The sequence below is a fragment of the Leucopleurus acutus genome (assembly GCF_964270905.1).
Source record: "Leucopleurus acutus genome assembly, chromosome: 2".
Taxonomy (NCBI): domain Eukaryota; kingdom Metazoa; phylum Chordata; class Mammalia; order Artiodactyla; family Delphinidae; genus Leucopleurus; species Leucopleurus acutus.
The window spans coordinates 80,922,904-80,944,684 of NC_139143.1; the positions used below are offsets into that span (position 1 = coordinate 80,922,904).

The following is a 21,781-nucleotide window of genomic DNA, read 5'->3' on the forward strand; positions in this document are numbered from 1 at the left end:
CAGAGGGCAGAGCTGGGGAGCATGCCCAGTGTTCCAGGTGCCTTCCCTCCCAATCAACCTGGGGAGGAGCACAGGGCAGGGATGGGGAAGGGGCTGTCTCCATGACTTGGGTAAGATGCCAAGGGCAGGTCACGGGGCAGAGACATGGGAGTGGGAGCCTGGATTAACAGGCAGTGGAGAGAATGGGGGACATCCAGAGAGGCGAGCAGAGAAGAGTCCCTTGGTCAAGAGAAGGCCCTGGGAAGACACAGACATAGGGGAAGGGACAGGACCACATGGCAGGAAGAGTTTGAAGGAGAAGCTTCGGGAGGAATAACCCAGCTTCAGGAGGCTTGGAAGGCCAGGGCCCAGGAGAGGCCCGGAAGGGTCAGTCCAGCTTGGCAAAGCCCCCAATGGTGACCTTCCTCTCGGGCTTAGTGCCCACGGGCTCCTGTAGCTGTACTGCACCACCCCCAATAAAACAAAAGGCAGGGCACACAGGTCCCGAGCAGTCCAGGGGGCACTCCAGGAGCCCTCGGAAGGACACAGCATCCAGGAAGGAAACCCGACCCCGCTCGTAGTCCAGGCAGATGCCCAGGCGGGGCGGCAGGGGCACTGTGCAGCTGGCCGCCGGGCCATCCCTCCCTGTCAGCCCTGCATTTGAGCTGGCCCCAGCCCCCAGCAGGATCTTGCCCATGCCAATGGTTAGGAAAGCGAAGGGTGGCGACGCCTCCACTGTGGCATCCTCGGCACCGCTGTCATGCCCACTGTCCGGGTCGTACCTGCAGGGGTGGGCGTTGGGTAGGAGGACGTTGGGGGGTGGAGTAAGTGTGTGGGGGAGGGGGTACCAGAGGGCTGAGATGTTGGAAGGATGGAATGTTGGGGAGCAAGTGGTTCAAAGGATTCATCTGGGGTGCTTCCTTGGTGGCACAGTGGTTAAGGATCTGCCTGCCAATGCAGGGGACACGGGTTTGAGCCCTGGTCCGGGAGGATCCCACATGCCGCGGAGCAACTAAGCCCGTGCGCCACAACTACTGAAGCCCGCGCCGCCTAGATCCCGTGCTCCGCAACAACAGAAGCCACCGCAGTGAGAAGGCCCGCGCACCGCAACGAAGAGTAGCCCCCAGCTCGACGCAACTAGAGAAAGCCCACGCAGCAGTGAAGACCCAACGCAGCCAAAAATGAAAAAAATGAAAAAATAAATAGAAAAAAAAGGATTGATTCTGGGCATTGAGAAGAAAACATGTTGAAGAGACAGGGGTTAGAATATAGGGCTGGGGGTTTGGTTTGGTAGGAAAGGGGTGTTGAAAGGAAAGCACATTGGCCAGAGAGGTGGGGGGAGGAGAAGAAAGACAGGGTATTGCTAAAGCACATTGAAGAAATGCAGAGCTTCCAACACAGGAAGGTGGTGAGGAAATGGTGCTGGGATATCATGCCGAGAGAGCATTTTGAGGGTTAGAGAATCTTGGAAGGATGAAGGGTTAGTGACTAAGGTAGTGGGGAGAGGGGGAGAGCAGAGAAATGAAGCTGGGAAGGTGGATGTTGGGAGAGAGATGAGGGCGGATCGGTGCCTTAGATGAAGGATGTTAGAGGAATGCAGGGTTTTGGGGACCATAAGGTTAAGAGGGAATTGGTGTCGAAAAGAAGGCATTTTAAAGAAATGGGGTACTGGGGGATAGAGTGCTGGGGAGGAAGGGGTCAGGGAGAAAAGTATGTGTGGGTGGGTGTTAAACAGGATGTTGTGGATGAGACGATATGGAGATGGAAAGTTGAAGGGAAGAATTTTAGGATGTTGAGAAAAGATGTGGGTGAAGGAGGTACTGGAGGGAAAAGGCTTTGTGGAGAAAGGATGTTGGAAATGGGGTGTTAGGGAGAAAGGACACGGAGACTTGGAGAGATGGTGTTTTAGCCTGAGTGACAGATGGAGGGAAGTGGAGATGGCTCCCTTTATTGTCCCTTTCCCCAGCCACTCCGAATATCAGTCCACAAAGCTCTTTCACTGAGCCCACATTTCTCCAGACCACAGCCACCCCCACAGCCTGGCTCTTATTACTTCCTCCTAATCTCCACCCAGCTCCATCCCAGCAAGTGTGTCCTCCCCTTGCACACCCCCGGCCCGTCCCCAGCTCCCCCACCCAGGTCCCCAAACCCCCATCCCTTCCAGAGAGGCCTGACCTGGGGCTGATCACATCGGGGGCACCCTGGAAGCTTTCCTGAAGCTTGCTCTCCAGCCCGACGCCCACCTTCACCAAGTAGGAGGCTGGGTCTACGGCGCAGGCCCAGTAGCTGCGGCCCTGGGTCACAGCCACATCGCCCAGGACCACATCCACGCTCAGGTGGCAGCCCGTCAGTAGCCGCTCAGCAGCCAGCAGCAGGGGCAGCCCTGGAACACTCCGCACCGCTCGCTGGTCCTTGCTGATGGCCAGCCGCTCTCGGCTTGTGCCCCAGCGGCCGTCGAGGAAGAAGTGCAGGACTGGAGTTGGGGAGGGTTGAGACAGAAGGAAGGACTTCAGGGACAAACACTGGCACTGGGGGGACCTTGAGGTGTTAGCACGAGACACTGGGAGATTTCAGAACATGGAACGAGTTGCCAAGGGATGGGCAGGGGGCTCTGGGGAACAGGGCCTGGAGAACTGGAATGGGGAGCATAGGAAAAAAGAAGGGGCATCCCATCCCAAGTGGGCATGGGACCACAGGAAGAGTTTTAGTGATGATTAGTGGGCACAGAAATCAGTCTCCCAGACCCAGCTGACTCGCTATGCTGCCTCCCACCCCTTTCCCATGGCTGCGCCATGGAGGGTCCCCACTGCTGTCCATTCCACCTGGTGACATCCCACCACCATCCACCTGCACTTTCCAGCCCGCACTCTGGTGCTCTTACCTGGCTCTTACACTTAACCCCTAACTCTTCTGCCCCCTACTTGGGTGGCGATGCTTCTCTATCATGCCTACACCCCGGAGTCCCCACTATTTTCTGGAGAGTCACATTACCAACATTTATTGAGCCCTTACCATGAGCCAAAAACTCAGCTAAGCCCTTACACGTTATCATCTCACTTAATTCTCACAACAGCCTTATGAGATAAGTATTGTTACTATCCCTACAGAAGAGGAACTTGAAGTTCAGGGAGGGTGAGTAACTCGCGTAAAGAGAGGCAGAGCTGGGATTTGAACTCAGGCAGCCTCGCTTCAGAGCTAGTGAGAGTGATGCACTGGGTTATGCCATCTCCCCAGGGCCCACCCAGCACCAGCTGTCAGTGCCTGGGTCCCAAGTGTACCCTGTGCCCACTCACCGGGCGCTGGGGGCGTGTGCAGGTGCACATCTTCACTGTACTCGCCGTAGCCGGCCTTGTTGCAGCCACGGACACGCAGCACGTACACAGAGCCTGTGTCAGGGTTCTCAAGCAGGGCGCTGGTGCCCCTCACCTCTTCCCGCCGCTGCCAGCGGGTGGGGCCCGGCTGGGCCGGCACATCCGTGCGCCGGAACTCAATGGTGTAGTGCCAGGCAGGTGGTGAGTGGGGGGGCAGCCGCCAGCACAGGAAGATCTGGTCGTAGGCAAAGGTGCGCTGGGTGTCAATGACCGGAGCCTCGGGCACTGTTGGAAGAGACAGCGGGGGTCAGTCAGGGCCTGGCCGCGGGCCTGGCATGGAGGGCGAGCAGGAAAAGGGAAAGCAGCGGGAGCCGGGGGGGTGAGTGTGAGTGAGAGGGATCTGCAGGAGACACCTGTCTGGGCCCTGGGCAGGGATGGGCAGGGCAGAGCCCACGGGAGAAGGAGAGACAGGAGGCCTGATGCCAGTCCCGGCCTGCCGCTCCTTTGCTCTGGCCTTATGCCAGTCACGTCCCCTTTCTGGGCCTCAGTTTCCTCCTCTGTCAAATGAGGGTATGAGATCACATGGTGTCCCTTCTTTCTACGACCCTTTGAATTCTATGAATAAAGAGGAGCCCCGGGGAAAGGCAGGCAACGGCCACTGAAGCCCAGGCAAGAGGGCACTGAACAGGAAGGAGGGAACCGAGTGGGAGGGAGACAGAGGCAAGAGTCAGCAAGACAGAAAATAGGGGACAACAGAGGGCAAGCAAAAGCTTGATGGCAGGGGACAAGGTCGGGGGGAAGAGAAGGAAAGTCTAGAGGGCAAAGGTCACAAGGACAAAAGGTCAGAAAGGCAAGGATTAAGAAAGGAAGGCGTAAGAGAGACAGAGGCCACTGGTCAGGGGAGAGGAAGGCGGGGATGGGGTCTGGTCAGGGCAGGAAAGAGAAGGAAGCCATGAGTGGGTAGCTGGGCTGTGTGGGAGTGGCAGGGCAGGGCAGGGGGCCTGGTGGGGGGCAGGACCCCTGGGGCAGGGCCGCTGACTTGCCTGGGGTGCTCCGGAGCAGAGTCCGCGGTGGCCACAGCCTACAAACAAAGAGAGGGAGAAGCGGCGCTGAGCGCGGTGGGACGGTGTGCTTAGGTGGGGTGGGCTGGGTGGGCAGGGCGGCTGGCCAGGCCAGGCAGGAGGCTGGGGAGTTCCCCGGCGGGCGTTGCCCCCCGGGCCCGCTGCTGGGGAGGAAGGGAGGAAGGCTCTAACTGGGCACGGGGCCTGGCCATCTCCTCACCTCGCAGGAAGTTAAGCTCTGTCAGCAGCTTCATCTCACGCCCCACGTCCAGCTGGCAATGGCGGAAGGAGGAGCTGGCAGCTGGCCGGAACATCTGGAGGGCCTCCGTAGCTCGGGCAATCCTGGGACGGGGGCAGGCCAGGGTCAGGCACTGCCATCTGGGCAGCCACCTCTCCCCTTGATTCTGCCTCGCCTGCCCCTAGAGCCTTGGAATCTGCTGGGGCCTTCTTCCCTGTCCATTCGGGCAAACTGCTCTCAGTGTGGCCTGGTGAAAATCCTCAGGACCCAGCTCTCCATCAGGCAGTGCTCTCGACATTGCCTTATGCATGGACTACACCCACGACTGCCCCTACCCCGCAGGAGGCCGTGCCCCTGAGTACCTGTTGTGCAGCTGTTTGGCTGCTTGCACAAAGCAAGGCTGGTCTGTTTCCTTAAGCACCTCCTGAGCGTAGCCCACCAGACCTGAGCCATCCAGCAGGCTCCGGTGCTCCTGGATCTGGGCGCTGAGACGGGCCAGCCGCTCCTGCTGGCACTCCTCAATGGCCTGAAGCAGCGATGCCCGCCTCTCCTCCAGCACAGCCCCCAGCCCCCGCACCAGCTGGGACACCTCCTCCTTGGCCTGCTGACCACTCACCTGCCCAGAGAGCAACACTTACTATCTTCTTCTTGAAGGCAGCACCTGCACTAGGCTCCTGGGGCACCATGCCATGGCTAGGATCACAAAGGATCTGGGGAAATCCTACCTACCCATTCTAATAGGGCCAGGTTCATGGCTCCAAAGTCTCCTGTACACCCAGATGGGCTCAACGCCTGACCATTTGTGCTAACCTTGCAGGATGCCCACACCATAATCAATCCTGATCCCTTAAGGACTCCTCCAGATGAGAGGCCATGACTACGCGAACGTCCACCTGTACTGTACTAACATCTTCCAGCATCTGTGCCATCCTTATCGCCCATCCCCATATCAGCTGATTCAAGCAATCTGGCAAAAGGTATCAGAGCCATCGCCTCACCCTCCCTGGTCCAGGGCTGTGCAGCATCCTCAGCAGGCAGCTGAGCCTGAGGGCATCTGAGCTCCATCCCTGGGGCTTGCTCTCCCTCTCCTGGGTGATAGACACCCTGTCTCCACTGTAGCCTTGGGTACCACCTGGCCTGGGGCACTGTTGTTCCTGATGACCTGGTTTAACCAGAACCTCGACATATCCATGGACCCTACGTGGGCTTCCTGAGCTTGCAACCAGGTGATCGGGCTGTGCGCATCCACACCCCCTTCCTGCTCCCACTCCCAGGCAGGGCCCAGGGCCCACCTCCACGCCCTCCCTCACCTCAGTGTGCCTCACGGTCTCCTCCAGCTCACAGATCTGGGTCTGTACTGTGTCCTGGTTTCCCAGGATGTATGTCAGGCTCTTTGTCAGCTTGTCCTGAGGGGGAAGAAAGAGGTGGGCATCACACCCGGCTCCAAAGAAGCCAGCAGTTCAGAGGAGGTGTGAGAGGGTGTGAGTGTGGGTCAGCACTGGGGCAGAGTGAGGCGGGGTCCTCACCTTGAGGGCCTGGTAGGCACTGAGCACAGGTGTGATCTTGTGGCCGCTGTGGGTGCGTCGCACACGGCAAAGTTGGCATACCAGTCGTTGGCAGGTCTTGCAGTAGTGGGTCACCTCTTCTTTGTGATCTGGGCACATCAGGCCCTAGGGGCAGAAAGAGCAATGAGACAGTCAGCCAGTGGTGTGTGTAAGGGTGCTGACCTACCACAGAGCGGTTTGGTGCCCTCCCTCTGCTGGCCCAATGTGGGTGGAGAGGAGTTCAGCTGGTGGTGCTCCATGGTGCCACCTGGTGGTACACCCTGGCATCAAGGAGAGCCTTTCCTGCAAGCTCCAGGCATTAGCCTTGCTTCTCCCTTCATTTACCTCACAGAAATGTGTGGTAATAACAAGAATGATGGTAATCTTAGCCTTGTGCTTAATAATTAGCCTTGGCCACCTTGTTTACTGCTGTAGCCCCAATGCCTAGAATAGCACCAGGCACACAGGTGCTTGATAAATATTTGTTCAATGAATGAATGCATAACAGACCGGTTTAGTGTATAAATAACCTTCACAAACATTATCTCAGTGATCCTTTCAACAACCCTGCAAGCACAGATATTGCAGGGCAGATATTATAATCCTCATTCAGCAGATGAGATGGAGGCTCAAAGACGTTCCAAGATTTGTCCAGTGCCCTTCTGTTACAGAAAAAGGAGCTCGGCAATGGTAACTCCCTGGCTGTCTCCTTTTGGAAGCCCACAGTGCTGGGCACGCCCTCCCACCAAGCACCACCATGCCCCTCCCTTCCCAGGCCCCGCAAGGGCTGGCTCACCTTGGGGCGGAAGGAGAGGGTGGGCAGGGTGGGCTCATGTTGGGCCTTCTGGGTGCCCCAGGGGTGGAAGAGCTTGAAGCATTCGTTGCAGAAGGTGGCGCGGCACTCAGTGCAGCCCTTGGTGGCCTCTAGTGGCGGGGGCTTGCACAGCTGGCACAGGATGGCGCCACCCACACTCACACTCTGGCGGTACCGCTCCACCACACGCTCCAGGGTCAGGTTCCGGAACAGCCCTGCCAAGCCCCGCTCCCCCAGCTCCACATCGCCCTGGCAGGCTGGGCACGGAAACATGATCACCTGAGGGTGCAGAGCACCTCGCTTCCGCCCGGGGTATGTCCCAAAGCCTGTGGATGGGCCGGGAAGTAGGGAGGTGAAAAAAATTATAGCTGGCTCAGAGTGGGGGAAGTCTTTTCAATTAAAAAATTAATTTCTATTGTGCCAGAGCGCAGCTCTCGTTAGAGCCTGGATGGGCAGTATCTCCACCCCCTGAAAAACAGACAAATGCCCTTGGCCAGTGATGGACCCCTTCCATCTTCCTGATGGACATCCCAGCATCCCCACCCCCCCACCCCACAGGTGCCAGCCCCACCTGACTTAAGCAGTCGGTCCAAGCGGTCTGGCTTGGGGAGAGTTCTGCGGGAGAGGCGGGGACTTCGGGTAGAAGGGGTGGAGGCAGGAGAGGTGGGCTCAGAGCTGGGGTCCCCACCATGGCCTACATAGCCCTGCTGGCCCAGCACCTCCCGGGCACAGGCCTGGCATACATTGTGGGTACAAGGCAGCACCAGTGGCTGCTTGTACATCTCTTGACACACTGGGCACAGCAGTTCCTTCTCCATGTTCTTCATGCTCGTCTGTGGAGGGACCAGGAGGTTGGATCAGAGCTTGGACACCTGGGCATATCTCAACAGCCCCTCAACTGCCCCTTAAAGACCTAAAGGGTCTCAGGAATGGACAAGACAAGTACAAGGGACCAGACAAGCTATGGATTTTCCCCAGCACAAGCTTTGGCCTGGTTCACAGGCCTTCTCAGCTCCCTGTCTCTTGCTTCTGTTTCACTCCTGCAGAGCTACAGACCTGAGGAGGAGGGATGGTTGGAGCTCGGGTCACCCCAGCCTCAAGCCCCACCTCCTTCACTGTCCCAGTCCCAGCCGGACCTGCAGCCCCTCTCACCTGGCGTTTGCCCCTATCCGCCCATATCCGGGCCGCCGGCCCCAGGCACATCTCTCAAGGATACAGCCCATTCAGCAGCTCGGTGCGGACCCCCGCCCGCTTCTCTGGCACTCCCCTGCCCCCCCTCACCCGCGTGACTCCTCCCTAAAGCCAGGCTCTCTCCATCCTCCTGCTCACCCAGTCTGTCCTCCTGCCGCGGCTCCAGCCTGCAGCCGCCCTCGGCTCCATTCCCCATCACTAACCCATCCGGTTCCTCCTAACCCATTCCCTTTTGCCCCCCACCATCCGGCCCTCCAGCTCCCTTCCCGGCGTAACCCGGCCTGCCGCAACCCCCTCCCCAAGCAAGGGGGAAAGGAGCGCCCCGCCTACTTGCCCCCTCCCCACCGGAAGTACCCCTCCCTTTTTTGGTGGCGGGGGTCCTCAAGCTATGCCCCACCCCCACACCTCACCTTGGTCCCTCTCTTCGCAGCCATCCCGGTCAGGGGCGCAGCTGACACAAAGGAGGGAGGGACACGGAGGGAGGGGGAAGGAAGTGGTTGGGGGGAGCAAAGCTGGCACCGCCCCTGGGAGAGCCGGGCCCGGGTTGCCATGACAACCGAAGGCTCAGAGGCAGCCCTGAGTGGGGGTGCAGTGGGGTGGGGTCTTGCGGAGGGGCTCAAATTGGGAACTGCACCGTGGGGTGGCCCTTTCCTCGCCCCCCCACCTGTCCTCAGTTTTCTTGGAATATATCCAAGCTCACTCACGCCCCCTCCTCATAGCGTAGCCCCGTTGCCCTGCAGCCCCAGCCCCGGTGCACGGCTGGAGGCTACCCCAAGCCACCCGCTGCGTCCGGGTAGCTACATGTTCCTCACACCCCAGTGTATGGACGCCTTCACGGCATTCACCTCCCGGCTGCCCCCGGGATTACCCTCTCATACCTGCATCCCGACCCTCCCAGTCCTTTCTGCCATCACCCGCCCCCTGTCTACATCCCAGCATCTTGCGGGACCCCCACCTGTTCGAGGTCCCGGCTTGCCCGGGACCCCTATTCTCCCCCTCCCCTTCCCCTCGACCCCACCTTAACTCACACTGATGCGGACCAGTGCATCCATGATGGAAGTGAAGGCCTGCATATCCTCACCCTCAGCCATGGCCCTACCATGCCCGCCCGCCCCCGTGTGCCCGATCCCGGCTGCGGCTGCGAACCCCGAGCTTAATGCAGGAGCCCGGTGGGGATGTGGGGAGGGGTGGGGTGAGATGTCACTGCGCATGCTCCAGGGACCAGCCTCGAGCGGCGCTGGTCGAGGTAGGAGGTGGGAAATAGTTTTTCCCACGTGGTTCTCAGAAGGCTGTCGGGTCGGGGGGGTGGGGGGGTGGGGTTGGCTGGGTAACATGGAATCGTATTTGAGGGGGAGCCATTTCTTATGTTCGAATTCTTCATTGGCTTCTAATCTTACTCACATAAAGCAGAAGGATAGTTTCAGAGAAAGATGGGCTCCAGCATGCAAGGACTAGATTTTGGTTTGGGCAAGAGTCCAGGGGAGATATCAAGGCAATGATCATGGGGCAGGTGGTCTTGAGGAACAGGCACTAAAGCTGACATAACTGACAAAGAAGACAGAAGTGGGCTAGAGGCTATAGTCCATGGGCATAGTGACTTGAAGAGTTAAGTGCAGCTTGCACTGAGAGGCAGCAGATGCTCTGGGTGCGGGGAAGGGCGGGGGACGAGGGTGGTGGCCAAGGACGCTCTTGGACGCAATATTTCCTCCCTTCCGGAAGAGGGCGCTGCATTCAGGCGCCGAGAGGGAGAAAGAGGAAGACGTGGGGGAGAAGCAAGTCGGGGGCTGACGCATGCGCACAGGCAACCGTGCCCGGTTCGGCTCTCTTCTTGTACAGAGGCGCGGATTGGACCCGAGGGCAGGGCATGATGGGTAACAGGACCAGCGGGGTCCCCCACCGGGCGGACTAGTACGGGGTCGGATTTGGGCGGGTCAGCTTTCGCGGTCCCCTCCCCGCAGAACTGACGTGTCCTGGGTTCCAGACGACGGGCATTTCCCACGGGGCCGGAGGGTTCGGGGCGTCCGGGACTGAGGAATTCTTGGGGGTTGCCACGGGGTGTGGGGAGTTGGGGAGGATGGCTGCAGTCCCGGGAGTGCTTGCAGGTGGTTGGGCCCTCGAGTTCCCGGACCTGCCGAATCTGCCTGCGGCTCCTGGAGGGAGGGCTGGGCCTGACTCTGCGTGTCTTCTCCACTCCAGTGGTGGGTACAGGCACCTCGCTGGCGCTCTCCTCCCTCCTGTCCCTGTTGCTCTTCGCTGGGATGCAGATGTACAGCCGCCAGCTGGCCTCCACCGAGTGGCTCACCATCCAGGGCGGCCTGCTTGGTTCCGGCCTTTTCGTCTTCTCTCTCACTGTATCCGTTTTGCGGGGGAGCGGGCAGAGGTGTTTGAGGGTAGGAAGGGTGGTGGGCCACTCAGGCTTGTACCCTTCCCATTAGCCAAACATCTCTGCCCCCATTGCACGTCCTACTCCTTAACTCCCTCAACCCAGGCCTTCAATAATCTGGAGAATCTTGTCTTTGGCAAAGGATTCCAAGCAAAGATCTTCCCCGAGAGTAAGTGCAAATTGGGGGTTGAGTATTTGAACTCTCTCCAGTAACCTCCCCCAACACGGTACTGAATTTCCAGGTGCTTAATCAGTAAAGGTTTTTTAGGAGGAAAAAATATGTGTATTAAGACTGTCTGGAGACAGATGATGGTTTTGGAAGCAGCACTTTATCTAGCTCGCGGAACTGGAGCTAGAAGAGAGGGCCTCTGAAAGCAAGAAACTCAGGTTACTTCCTGGCCAGTTCCCAGGGAAGGTTTGAGGGGAACAGGCAGGTTTGGGCCTGTAATGAATACATCCAAGAAGGGATGTTCTTTGTTTCCACCAGAAAAAGAAGAAGAAGGGCCAAATCAGTTGAGGGGTTCCGAGGTGAAATTGACCCAATATTAGTGAATTCTGTTTGAGATGATTGTGAAGAGCCTAAGTGTTAGATACACCAGCTTTCTGTGTCAGCAGGAATCCTGACCAAATTAGAGTACCTGTCAGATTGTTTTCCTTTTGAAACGGTTCTAATCAAGAATTGATGATTCAGTTATTTATGGAGAATTAAGTTCAGAAAGCCAATTAGGCATCCAGGCCAGATCACCTAAGGGATGCCACATGCCCCAAATGGACAGCAGACGCCACCTCTTGTGAAGCCTTCACCTGGTAGAACAAAGACCTGTCACTGTGGCCCTCGTTTCTTTGTCCCCCTTATGTTTTGCTCTTTCCACCTAGGCTTCCGGAGGTCCTTTCGTACAGCAGCTTCAGAACTTCTCTTTGTTAGATTTTATTTCTAAGTGTATTGTCTTCATTTGCTTCTGAAAGAAACCTTTGTAGTGGGGCAAGCTATTAGGCCCTCTTCAGCTGCCCTGCCCTCCCCAGCTGGGCAGGTGGGATTGCCCTTGCTATCTGCCCTCCCACCTTCTCTCTAGTCCTACTCTAGATGTCTTGAGACCCTTTTCTGTCCCCATGGGTGTGTGTACCCAGACACTCTGCTCTCCAACTTATGTCCAGGAACTGAGGCCCTCGACTTCCATAACTAGCCAGCCAGGTTAATGAATTGATCCCCATTGTCTGGCTTCTGTTGCGAAGGCCTTGACTCTCTTCCTCAAATGGGAGCAAGCCTTGCCCTTCAGATTCTGCTGTCACCTTTCCTTTTCCTTTTTATTGGAGGGAATCCAGGATAGAGAAGTTAAGTGATATTTGGGGCAGAGCTGGTCATGAGCATGCATCTCCTACCTCCGTGTCCTGGGCATCAATAAGGCCATCTGAGATCTTCCTGCTGTTGTCATGCCCTTCCCCTCCAAGCAGTTCCCCCAGGATTCAGAGGGCCCCAGATTTCTTCTAGACTCCACATATGAACGCCTGGTGTTTCCATTCTGACCACCCTCCTTGTCCCCTCTTGCTTCCCCAGTTCTCCTGTGCCTCCTGTTGGCTCTCTTTGCATCTGGCCTCATCCACCGAGTCTGTGTCACCACCTGGTAAGTGCCTGACAGCTGAGTAAGGGGTGTAGCATCCTGTCCTTTGGCACCCGATCCTCCTGTGATGGTTCCAGACTTCCGCATACGTCCCTCCCACTCTGTTCTCCCTCTGTCCCCTTCCCCATTTTCCTAAACCTGATCCTGGATTCTTTCCCTCATGCTGGTATCTGTCTGCTCTAGGAGGCACCAGGCTGGCAGCATGCCCACTGATACCATGACCTTTCTCCTTCACCCTGTAGCTTCATCTTCTCCATGGTTGGTCTGTACTACATCAACAAGATCTCTTCCACTCTGTACCAGGCAACAGCTCCAGTCCTCACACCAGCCAAGGTGACGGGCAAGGGCAAAAAGAGAAACTGACCCTAAATGTTTAATAAAGTTGATTCTTTGTAGCTCTGTAAGCTGTGATATGCTGTGGGCCTCTCCTGCCCATCGCTGCATGGGTGTGCAGAATGTTGGGGCAGATGGGTACTTGCTGTTTTCAGACCTTGAGGATGGTGGGGTTTCCTTCCTCCAAGGTTCATTTTTACCAAATATTTATTGAGTGCCATCAGTGCCAGGCACTTTGCCAGGCACTGGAGTGGCATATACTTGTGTGAGAGTCTCACGGAAGAAAAGTGCGTGAATGAGTGGCAGTCTTGCCCTTTGGGAAAAGGGGTAAAGACTGCAGTGCAGGAATGCCTGCCCCTCGGAACTGGAATAGATCTTGGAACAGAGGAGTAAGGGAGGGAAAGGCCCCTCACCCCTGCACCTCCCCATGGAGTTCCATTTAACCTGTGAGGGCTTCGTTACTCTAGCTCCCCACCCTGAGCAAATGAGCCCCCTGCCCCTTCTGCTCCAGGTCTGCAGGTGGGAATTCCCTACTGATGTTGCCCTCCTGGACCCATCTGTTCTTCAGCACGGATGTCTGCCCGTGTTTAGAAAGACTCCCAGGTTGATCACTGTCCCTATCCTCTTTGGTCTGTGCCTTCATTTTTTCTCCTCTGTCTCATAGCCAAGGCATTAAGAAACTTCCTAAGTTTTAGCAAAGTGTTGAATACATGAAACGATAGGAACAAGGCCACCAACCTTGGAGCCAGCCTTAATGGAAGTGAGGGATGTGACTTCTCAGGTCCTGCTCTGTCCATGCTCTGCCATGAGGAGTGCCTCTCTGTCCAGAGTGTCTGTCCTTTGGGGCACCTAGGCACCGTCCCTCTTGCTGGGTGGTGTGGGCTTTAGGGTGCTTACCGTGCCTTGGTTAGCTTTGTATTCTCCACAGTGCCTGATAATGGGCAGTGAGGACTGGTGGGTTGGTTGAATGAAAGAACCTGTCCTCCTAGAACAGAAAATCCTGTACATGGGATGTGGCTGAGTTTGGGAATGAGACCCAGTGAAGATGAAGAAATGAGTCAAAGGAGTTCTGGTCAAGAATTAGAGGCCCCCGCCCCGAAACCCCCATTTGTAGCCGGACTCCCTCCCGGACCCTTTCTTCTGTATGCCTAGGCTGAGGGAGTACTATGCAGTTTACCCACATTGCCTGCAGAGGGCGCCACGAGCTCACATCTTCCTCCAGGAGACTCGCACCACTCCCCTGCCTGTTGGCCCTGAGGGCTGGGAGGGTTGCTGCTGGGTCTCAGGGTTCTTGCTGAGTCTCTCCGGTGGAAACCAGCTCTTGGAGGACCCGAAAGACTGGCCCATTCAGAAGGGCTGAAGCCTGAATCAAGTCTTCTTGCTCTTCCAGTCTGGGAATGGAGGCAAAGAGAGTTCAGTGGAGACCAGAGCCTTCCTGAGGGGGAATGGTAGCTCTAGGCTCCAACTTACCTGGTGATGGTTGGGGGGTTACCGTATGTGGGACCCTTGGGGAGAGGAAAGGTTGTCCAAAATGGGTCCTGGACCTCCGGGGAGGCTGGGTTAGTTCTAGGTCTCGCTTTGTCAAACCTAGACTTTCTCCTGACCTGGAGTGGGAGCAGTGGGCAGAGGGCCAGGCCCCAGCCCAGGTGAGCATAGACACAGCTGGGGGATCTGGCCATCTCAGGGCACCATGCCTTCCATGATAAGAGCTTGTGTGGGGCCAGGTTAGGGGAGGACAGGGGAGAGCCTGAGCAGGTGCCAGGACAATGTCAAGGGATCTGGGCACCTGCTGCCACCCACTACATAGACATCAGGGACAGTATGTGGTCAGGAATAATGACCCCCTGCTCAGGGAATGGGTGCCTTTACCAGGCAGGTTGGTGCTGACCTCAGCTCTCCACCCAGCCTATCCCTGGGGTGCCTAGCTGCCGGCTGCCTCCACCTGACCTAGCAATTAACCCTGGAAAGGGTATCCCAGACACCAAACACCATCATTAATTAAGGGGGGGGGGGGCTTCCCTGGTGGCGTAGTCTTTGGGAGTCCGCCTGCCTATGCAGGGGACACGGGTTCGTGCCCCGGTCCGGGAGGATCCCACATGCTGCGGAGCAGCTGGGCCCGTGAGCCATGGCCGCTGAGCCTGCGCATCCGGAGCCTGTGCTCCGCGGCGGGAGAGGCCACGGCAGTGAGAGGCCAGCGTACTGCAAAAAAAAAAAAAAAAAAGTAAGGGGGCGTGAGGCCATCATGGCTTCTGGAGACCCGAAGGTGAGAAGGGCAAAGGTGTAACCTCTTGGCCCCGGGATGCCTGGGTCTCTGTACCACCCCGGAGGCTGGAGGCCTAGGGGAGAGATGGGCGGTCTCCCCTGGAGGCCAGAGGGAAGCCAGGTGTTTCCTCCTGCTCCCTCACACGTGGCCCCGACACCCGCCAGCGCCCGCTGCCTGCTCCGGAAACAGGAGTAAATAATACAGCGGGAGGGAGCCTTGGATACTAGTGGGGGGTGCTGGCGGGAGAGGGCTCCTGACCCAGAGGTGCGCTTCTTGGGGCAGAAGGTGATGCCACCTAAAAAGACGGTGGTGGGAAGGTGAGATGAGGGGGCTCCCCTGCCCAGGCAGAGGCTGGACTCCTCTCGGGCTGGCACTGACATGAGGGGATGCCTGGCATTTAGGGCATGCCAGAAGGTGGGGGGGGGGCAGGGCAGACAGGGAGGGGGAGTCTACGCCAGGCCTTGGCTCCAGCCCTTTCCGGACCTTATTGTCCTTGGTGAGAACAGGACGCTGTCCCGTTCCCACTGCCCGGCCCCCCAGCTCTGCTCCCCAGGGGCTCGGGAAGGATGTTGGGAAACAAGAGAAGCCAGAGATTGGTAGAGACAGAGATGCTGAGAGACACAGAGACAGATACAAAGGGGAAAGTTTCAGTCAAAAGCAAGTATTGAAGTTCATTGTGAGCTTGAGCCAGCGCTGAGCGCTATGGGAACCATGAACGAATGGGAAGCTGGAGGCCCTGCCCTCAGGGACCTCTGGACTGGCCTGCCGTGCGCACACTCCACCTTGACTTAGGGTTACTCACAGAGCCACCTCCTAAGCAGACGATAGGCAGAACCCCTGTGCGTGCACAGTTGGTGGCACTTAATTGCTTCACCTCAACTACATTCCTTTTCCTCCCTCCCAGCAGGCTGGAAGTTCCTCCGGGGTCAAGGCCAAGATCATGCTCCCAAATCCCACCTCCCGACCCCCTCAGGGCTGAGAGCAAGTTGGCCACCAGAGACTGCACTATAAATGCTATCTGGTTGAGCTCCGGCCCTGGCAGAGAGAGAAGCCCTCTAGCTGGCCCTAGAATTAGGCACTGCATTACCTGGGGTGGAGGGCAAAGTGTGAACTGCCTGCCCTGGGGCAGGAAGCAGGCTTTAGAGCTGCCCTCACCCCCACCCCTGCTTCCCCTGGGCCTTGAAGAGCCAGCTATTCCCACCCCAGCCTCCGCATCCCTGGGGGCTCGGGGTGGGCCTCCTTCCTTCCAACTCTCCTACCTGGGCCCACAGTTCTCAGCAACCACTCCCTTGGGAGACAGATCCTCTGAAAAATGGAGAGAAGTCCAGGTTCCTTCTGTCTACTGAGGTTCCAGATGCACTTCAAAATGAAGAAAAACGGAGACATGTTTGAAATGTGTACACTTGACAAATTAACACTTTTTAAGACAAAATGATGATACAATATAATCATGCTAGTCGCAAGGTCATCACAGGATTTTTAGAAATGTTTCCCTTCACAGGGAACTGCAGGCCCTACTTTATCATGTAAAGTTCTATGATAATGGGCATATCAGAGTCATTGTAGGATTCTTTCTACTTTTGTATATATTTGAAAATTCCACAGTAAAAGTTAAATCATTTGTACTGTAAATCCCTTCTTTCTGTTCTGTGGGAGAGTGACAGTGTGACTGAATGAAACCACACTTGGAGATAACTTCAGAAGCCTACATTTGAGGCCCTGTGTGACAATGAGGCCTGAGCCATATGGCCCTTATGGTCTTTGAGGAGACCTTCTCTGAGAATTCCACTCACCTCAAATAAGTTGGACATGTTTCCCCTACTTTTAGGCTGAAACACTAACAGAAGGGACTGAAAAGTGGAATTCCCTTCTGCACAGGTCAGGACCCCACAGAAAAACCTCCCACACACCCCCATTCTGGGCCAAGAGTTGCTGTGAGGGCTGCTTCAAGGGAATTTCTGGGACTGAGGTGCATGTATACTGGTGTGTGAAGGCCTAGACTAACCCTCCAGGGAGATCCCTCCCCTTCCTGTTCTCGGCCTCCAGCCCCCATTTCCAGCCTCTGTGACCCGGGCCTTTTTCTGACTCAGACAGCTTCAGGTTCTAGACATATGTGGGGCAGTAGGAAAGAGCCCAGGTCTTGAAATCAGACAGACCTGAGTTCTAGTTTTGGCGCTGACACTTACCAGGTGAGGGTCCTTGGGCAAGCTGAGTGATCTCTCTGCACCTTAAATTCATCATCTGTAAAATGAGGTTAATAATACTTGCCTCAAATTGTGGCAAAGAGGGTTGGAATTAAATAACGTGGAAGAGCCTAGCATAGCGCTTAACCTATTAGGCATTTGACAAATGTCATCTTCTCCCACGTGATAACAACCATGACCTTGCCAGCCAACTTAGTGCTTTACAGATATTCTCAGTTTCAACACTTACATCAACCTTATGAGATTGATATTCTTACTCTGTGTGGTTAATTTTTTTTTTTTTTGGCGGTACGCGGGCCTCTCACTGTTGTGGCCTCTCCCGTTGCGGAGCACAGGCCCCGGACGCACAGGCTCAGTGGCCATGGCCCACGGGCCCAGCCGCTGCGCGGCATGTGGGATCCTCCCAGACCGGGGCACAAACCCGTGTCCCCTGCATCGGCAGGCGGACTCTCAACCACTGTGCCACCAGGGAAGCCCTGTGTGGTTAATTTTATGTGTCATCTTGGCTGGGCCACATTGCCCGGATATTGGGTCAAACATTACTCTGGATGTTTCTTTTTTTTCATTTTTTGGCCGCACCATCTGGCGCTCAAGATCTTGGTTCCCCGACCAGGGATCGAACCCGTGCTCTCTCCAGTGGAAGTGTGGAGTCCTAACCACCGGACCACCAAGAAATTCCCACTCTGGATGTTTCTGTGAGAGGGTTTTTGAATGAGATTTACATTTAAAATAGGAGTAAAGCAGATTGCCCTCCATAATGTGGGTGGGCCTCATCCAGTCCACTGAAAAACTACATAGAACAAAAGACTGACCTCCCCAGAGAAGGAGGGAATTCAGTGGCAGATAGCCTGTGGACTTGAACAGCAACGTTGGCTCTGGCCTGCTGGGTTCTCTCACTGGTCTATGCTCATGTGGGCTGGGACCTGGCCCTCTGCCCACTGTTCCCAGCCCCAGTCAGGAGGAAGTCAAGACAGAGTGAGACCCTGCAGATATTGGGTTTGCCAGCCTCTACAACTTCATGAGACAAGACCTTAAATTTCACGGATATATCTCCTATTGGTTCTGGTTCTCTGGAGAACCCTGACTAATACATCTGTTTCAGTGAAATGAAATGGGGTAAAATGCAAGAGAGGTTAAAACAACCTGCTCAAGATTATAAGGCAGGACTGCCCTGGTGGCGCAGTGGTTAAGAATCCGCCTGCCAATGCAGGGGACACAGGTTGGATCCCTGGTCCGGGAAGATCCCACATGCCGCGGAGTAGCTAAGCCCGTGTGCTACAACTACTGAGCCTGCACTCTAGAGCCCGTGAGCCACAACTACTGAGCCTGCTTGACACAACTACCAAAGCCCGTGCGCCTGGAGCCTGTGCTCTGCAACAAGAGAAGCCCCCACAATGAGAAACCTGCACACCACAACAAAGAGTAGCCCCTGCTCGCCGCAACTAGAGAAAGCCCACATGTAGCAACGAAGACCCAACGCAGCCAAAAATAAATAAAGCAAGAAAGAAAAAGAAAAAGATTATAAGGGAAGGCAAGGCTGGAGTTGAAATGCAGATCCATTGGTATTTGCCTTGATGCTTAACCAACATGGTTACAACACAGCATCTGATCCCTGCCACCCCTGACCTCATCTCCTCACACTCTTCCCCATGCTCCTCCATCCCACTCCTGGCTTCCATGTGTCCCCTGTGCCACTTCATGGCCTTTGCACATGCTGTTCCCACTGCCTGGAACAGCCATCCAGCAGTTATCTACACTTCTGTGTCCTTCACCTCATTCAAGTTTCCATGCAAATGTCTCAGAGACACCCTTCTGACCATGCTATATCACATGGTACACTGTCACCCTTTAGCCCCTCACCTAGCTATATTTTTCTTCACAGTACTTCTCACTACTTGATACATTAAATATTTGTTTGTTTCCTGTCTGTCTCCTACCATTTCATTGAAGCAGTTTGTTTTCATTGCAAGCTTCATTGAAAGCAGAGGTTTTGTCTCTTTTGGTCATTAGAATACTGCTTGACGTAGGTGCTAAATACATGTTTGTTAAAAGAACCAAGAACCCCACTAGCCATACACCATTGTCACACTTTGAGCTCTTTGCTAAAACTCAACTTCCAGCCTGCATCAACTCCAAACTGCTGAATCCTCAGAATCAGCCGAATGTTTCTGTCAGCCACCAGCCCTGTTTCTGGATCCCTCCTGCCTCAGGCTATTGTCTTTTCCCATCTTGGTCTCCTCTAGTTCACCTGATTCACCCAGACCCTTCTCCAATCAGCAGCACAATCTCTGATGCACTGTTTCCCCTGAAAGCCCGGCTGTGATTTTGTCTGTATGTGTTTTTGTGGATTACATGTCTGTCTGTCCTGTCACCCCAACGGAGCTGTGGGTGCCCTGAGGATGCTGATAGAATTAACACAATCTAATCACCTGGAACCTTCCTCAAGGACCCAATAATCACCATGGCACCTGCTGCCTGACAGGACACACACAGGCACACATGGGGACCTCCCACTTCTCTAAGGGGGGAAGATGCTGACCTGAGGGACCAAACCCAACACAAATACTTTGTTTTTAAACATCTTTATTGGAGTATAATTGCTTTACAATGGTGTGTTAGTTTCTGCCTTATAACAAAGTGAGTCACCTATACGTATACATATATCCCCATATCCCCTCCCTCTTGAGCCTCCCTCCCACCCCTCTACGTGGTCACAAAGCACGGAGCTGATCTCCCTGTGCTATGCGGCTGCTTCCCACTAGCTAGCTATTTTACATTTGGTAGTGTCTATATGTCCATGCCACTCTCTCACTTCGTCCCAGCTTACCCTTCCCCCTCCCTGTGTCCTCAAGTCCATTCTCTACGTCTGCATCTTTATTCCTGTCCTGCCCCTAGGTTCTTTAGAACCATTTTTTTTGTAGATTCCATATATATGTGTTAGCATACAGTATTTTTTTTATTGTTGCAAATTTATTTTCCCAAATTTCTTACCATTTATTTTATAATTTTGTCCTTTATTTTATTTTTATTTTATTAGGTAATCTTTTTTCTTGAATTTTACTTTATTTATTTTTTATACAGCAGGTTCTTATTAGTTATCTATTTTATACATATTAGTGTATATATGTCAATCCCAATCTTCCAATTCATCCCACCACCACCACCCCTGCCACTTTCCCCTCTTGATGTCCATACATTTGTTCTCTACATCTGTGTCTCTATTTATGCCCTGCAAACTGGCTCATCTGTACCATTTTTCTAGGTTCCACATATATTGTTAGCATACAGTATTAACACAAATACTTTTAAGGGGTCTTTCTTAGGTAGCCTGACCCTGGCTGGCCTTTCCAGCCTCACCTCCTGCCACTCCTCCATGAAGCAGTCTTTGTGCCAGAGACAGACACAGAGGGTTACTCACAATGAACTCTCAAGCCTCCCTGCCTTTGTTCAGGCTTTCCCTTGGCTTTGCAAGCTCTGCCCTCAATCACCATCTGAATTCTCTTACTCATCTTTCCAGTATCACCTTGGGCTTTAGGGCCTATTTGATAGAGGCTCATGCCTTTCCTGAGACAGTCAATCCCTTACTGTGTGTTGTATGTAATTTTGCATATTCTCCCATCTTTAGTGCACTTTAGAATAAGGGCTCCACGGGAATTTCCTGGTTGTCTAGTGGTTAGGACTCTGTGCTCTCACTGCCGAGGGCCTGGGCTCAACCCCTGGTCGGGGAACTAAGATCCTGCAAGCTGCGAGGTGCGGCCAATAAATAAATAAAATAAATAAATAAATAGAGGGCTCCAGATTTGGAATTTGTCTCTCACTGAAACCAAAGCTTGCCAAAGGTGGGACTTCCCTGGTGGTGCACAGTGGTTAAGAATCCACCTGCCAATGCAGGGGACACAGGTTCAAGCCCTGGTCCAGGAAGATCCCACATGCCGTGGAGCAACTCAGCCCACGAGCCACTGTGTGCCTAGAGCCGGTGCTCCACAAGAGGAGGCACCTCATGAGAAGCCCATGCACTGCAGAGAAGAATAGCCCCCACTCGATGCAACTAGAAAAAGCCTGCGCACAGCAACAAAGACCCAACACAGCCAAAAAAAAAAAAAAAAAAAAAGGTTGCCAAAGGAGAAAACTCCAACAAATGTGAGAAAACTGAAGCTCAGAGAGGTTAAGTTACTTGCCCAAGGTCACATAGCTAAGTAAAGGAAAGAGGCAGGACCCAACCTCAGGACATCTGGGGCTCTAAATGCCCAAACTTTTAACCCCCAAGCTGTACTGCCTTTCATACCCTGCTATGATCACGTGTACTTGTGGCCTGCTGTAGCTGCAGAAGGGTAACGGTCTGTAAAAAGATTGAAGAGAAAGGAATTGGACCATAAGAATCTGCTGGCTTTCATCCAATGCTATCCAAAGCCAAAGACCCTGTGTCCAGTAGATGGGAGTCTCTGGAGTAGTTATATTTCCTGGGACCAGGACAGCTGGGTCAGTTTCCCTGGAGACCATCAAACGCTAACCTGTCCTTCCTTCTGCCCCTCTTCTTACATTTATAGAAGCCCTCTGGGTTTCCCACGCTATGCTTGGTCCTGGAGTTACAATGGTCCTGGGTGGCCCAAGCAAGGAAACAAAACACCTAGAGCTCAACATGGCAAGTGCCATCTATAAAAGAGAGGCTGTGGGAGCTCAGAGGAGGAAGATGGTGTCCAACCCTGCAAGACAGGGTCAAGGCCCAGGAAGGCTGCTTGGAGGACGTGATGCTTGAGCTGAACATTAGAGAAATATGTACGCACATTTTCTTGTGGCATATTTAGGGTTTCACTTTTCACATGAAGTTTTGTTTAATGCAC

At 54.7% G+C, this 21,781-nt stretch overlaps 2 protein-coding genes across 6 annotated transcripts; one reads left to right on the top strand and one right to left on the bottom strand.

The window, feature by feature from the left end:
* Window positions 1–367: 367 nt before the first annotated feature.
* On the bottom strand, window positions 368–9,229 carry TRIM46 (tripartite motif containing 46; the record flags this gene model as incomplete). 5 transcript variants are annotated; one of them, XM_082834292.1, is made up of 11 exons in its annotated part: window positions 368–761; window positions 2,155–2,452; window positions 3,273–3,575; window positions 4,572–4,693; window positions 4,952–5,205; window positions 5,900–5,995; window positions 6,116–6,259; window positions 6,930–7,273; window positions 7,519–7,800; window positions 7,929–7,995; window positions 9,167–9,229. In XM_082834292.1, the coding sequence occupies 11 exons, from the start codon at window positions 9,227–9,229 to the stop codon at window positions 368–370; spliced, it is 2,367 nt and encodes a 788-aa protein (XP_082690418.1). The 5 variants fall into 5 exon arrangements, with proteins under 5 accessions (XP_082690418.1, XP_082690419.1, XP_082690420.1 ...); XM_082834293.1 differs by lacking the exon at window positions 7,929–7,995 and having other exon boundaries at window positions 7,519–7,780; XM_082834294.1 differs by lacking the exons at window positions 7,929–7,995; window positions 9,167–9,229 and adding an exon at window positions 8,549–8,767 and having other exon boundaries at window positions 7,519–7,780.
* Window positions 9,230–9,899: 670 nt separating this feature from the next.
* KRTCAP2 (keratinocyte associated protein 2) lies at window positions 9,900–12,535 on the top strand. The gene is made up of 5 exons (XM_082834326.1): window positions 9,900–10,009; window positions 10,335–10,489; window positions 10,627–10,690; window positions 12,077–12,143; window positions 12,383–12,535. Exons 1-5 carry the CDS (start codon window positions 10,003–10,005, stop codon window positions 12,501–12,503), a joined length of 414 nt encoding a protein of 137 aa, XP_082690452.1. The 5' UTR covers window positions 9,900–10,002; the 3' UTR covers window positions 12,504–12,535.
* Window positions 12,536–21,781: the final 9,246 nt, after the last annotated feature.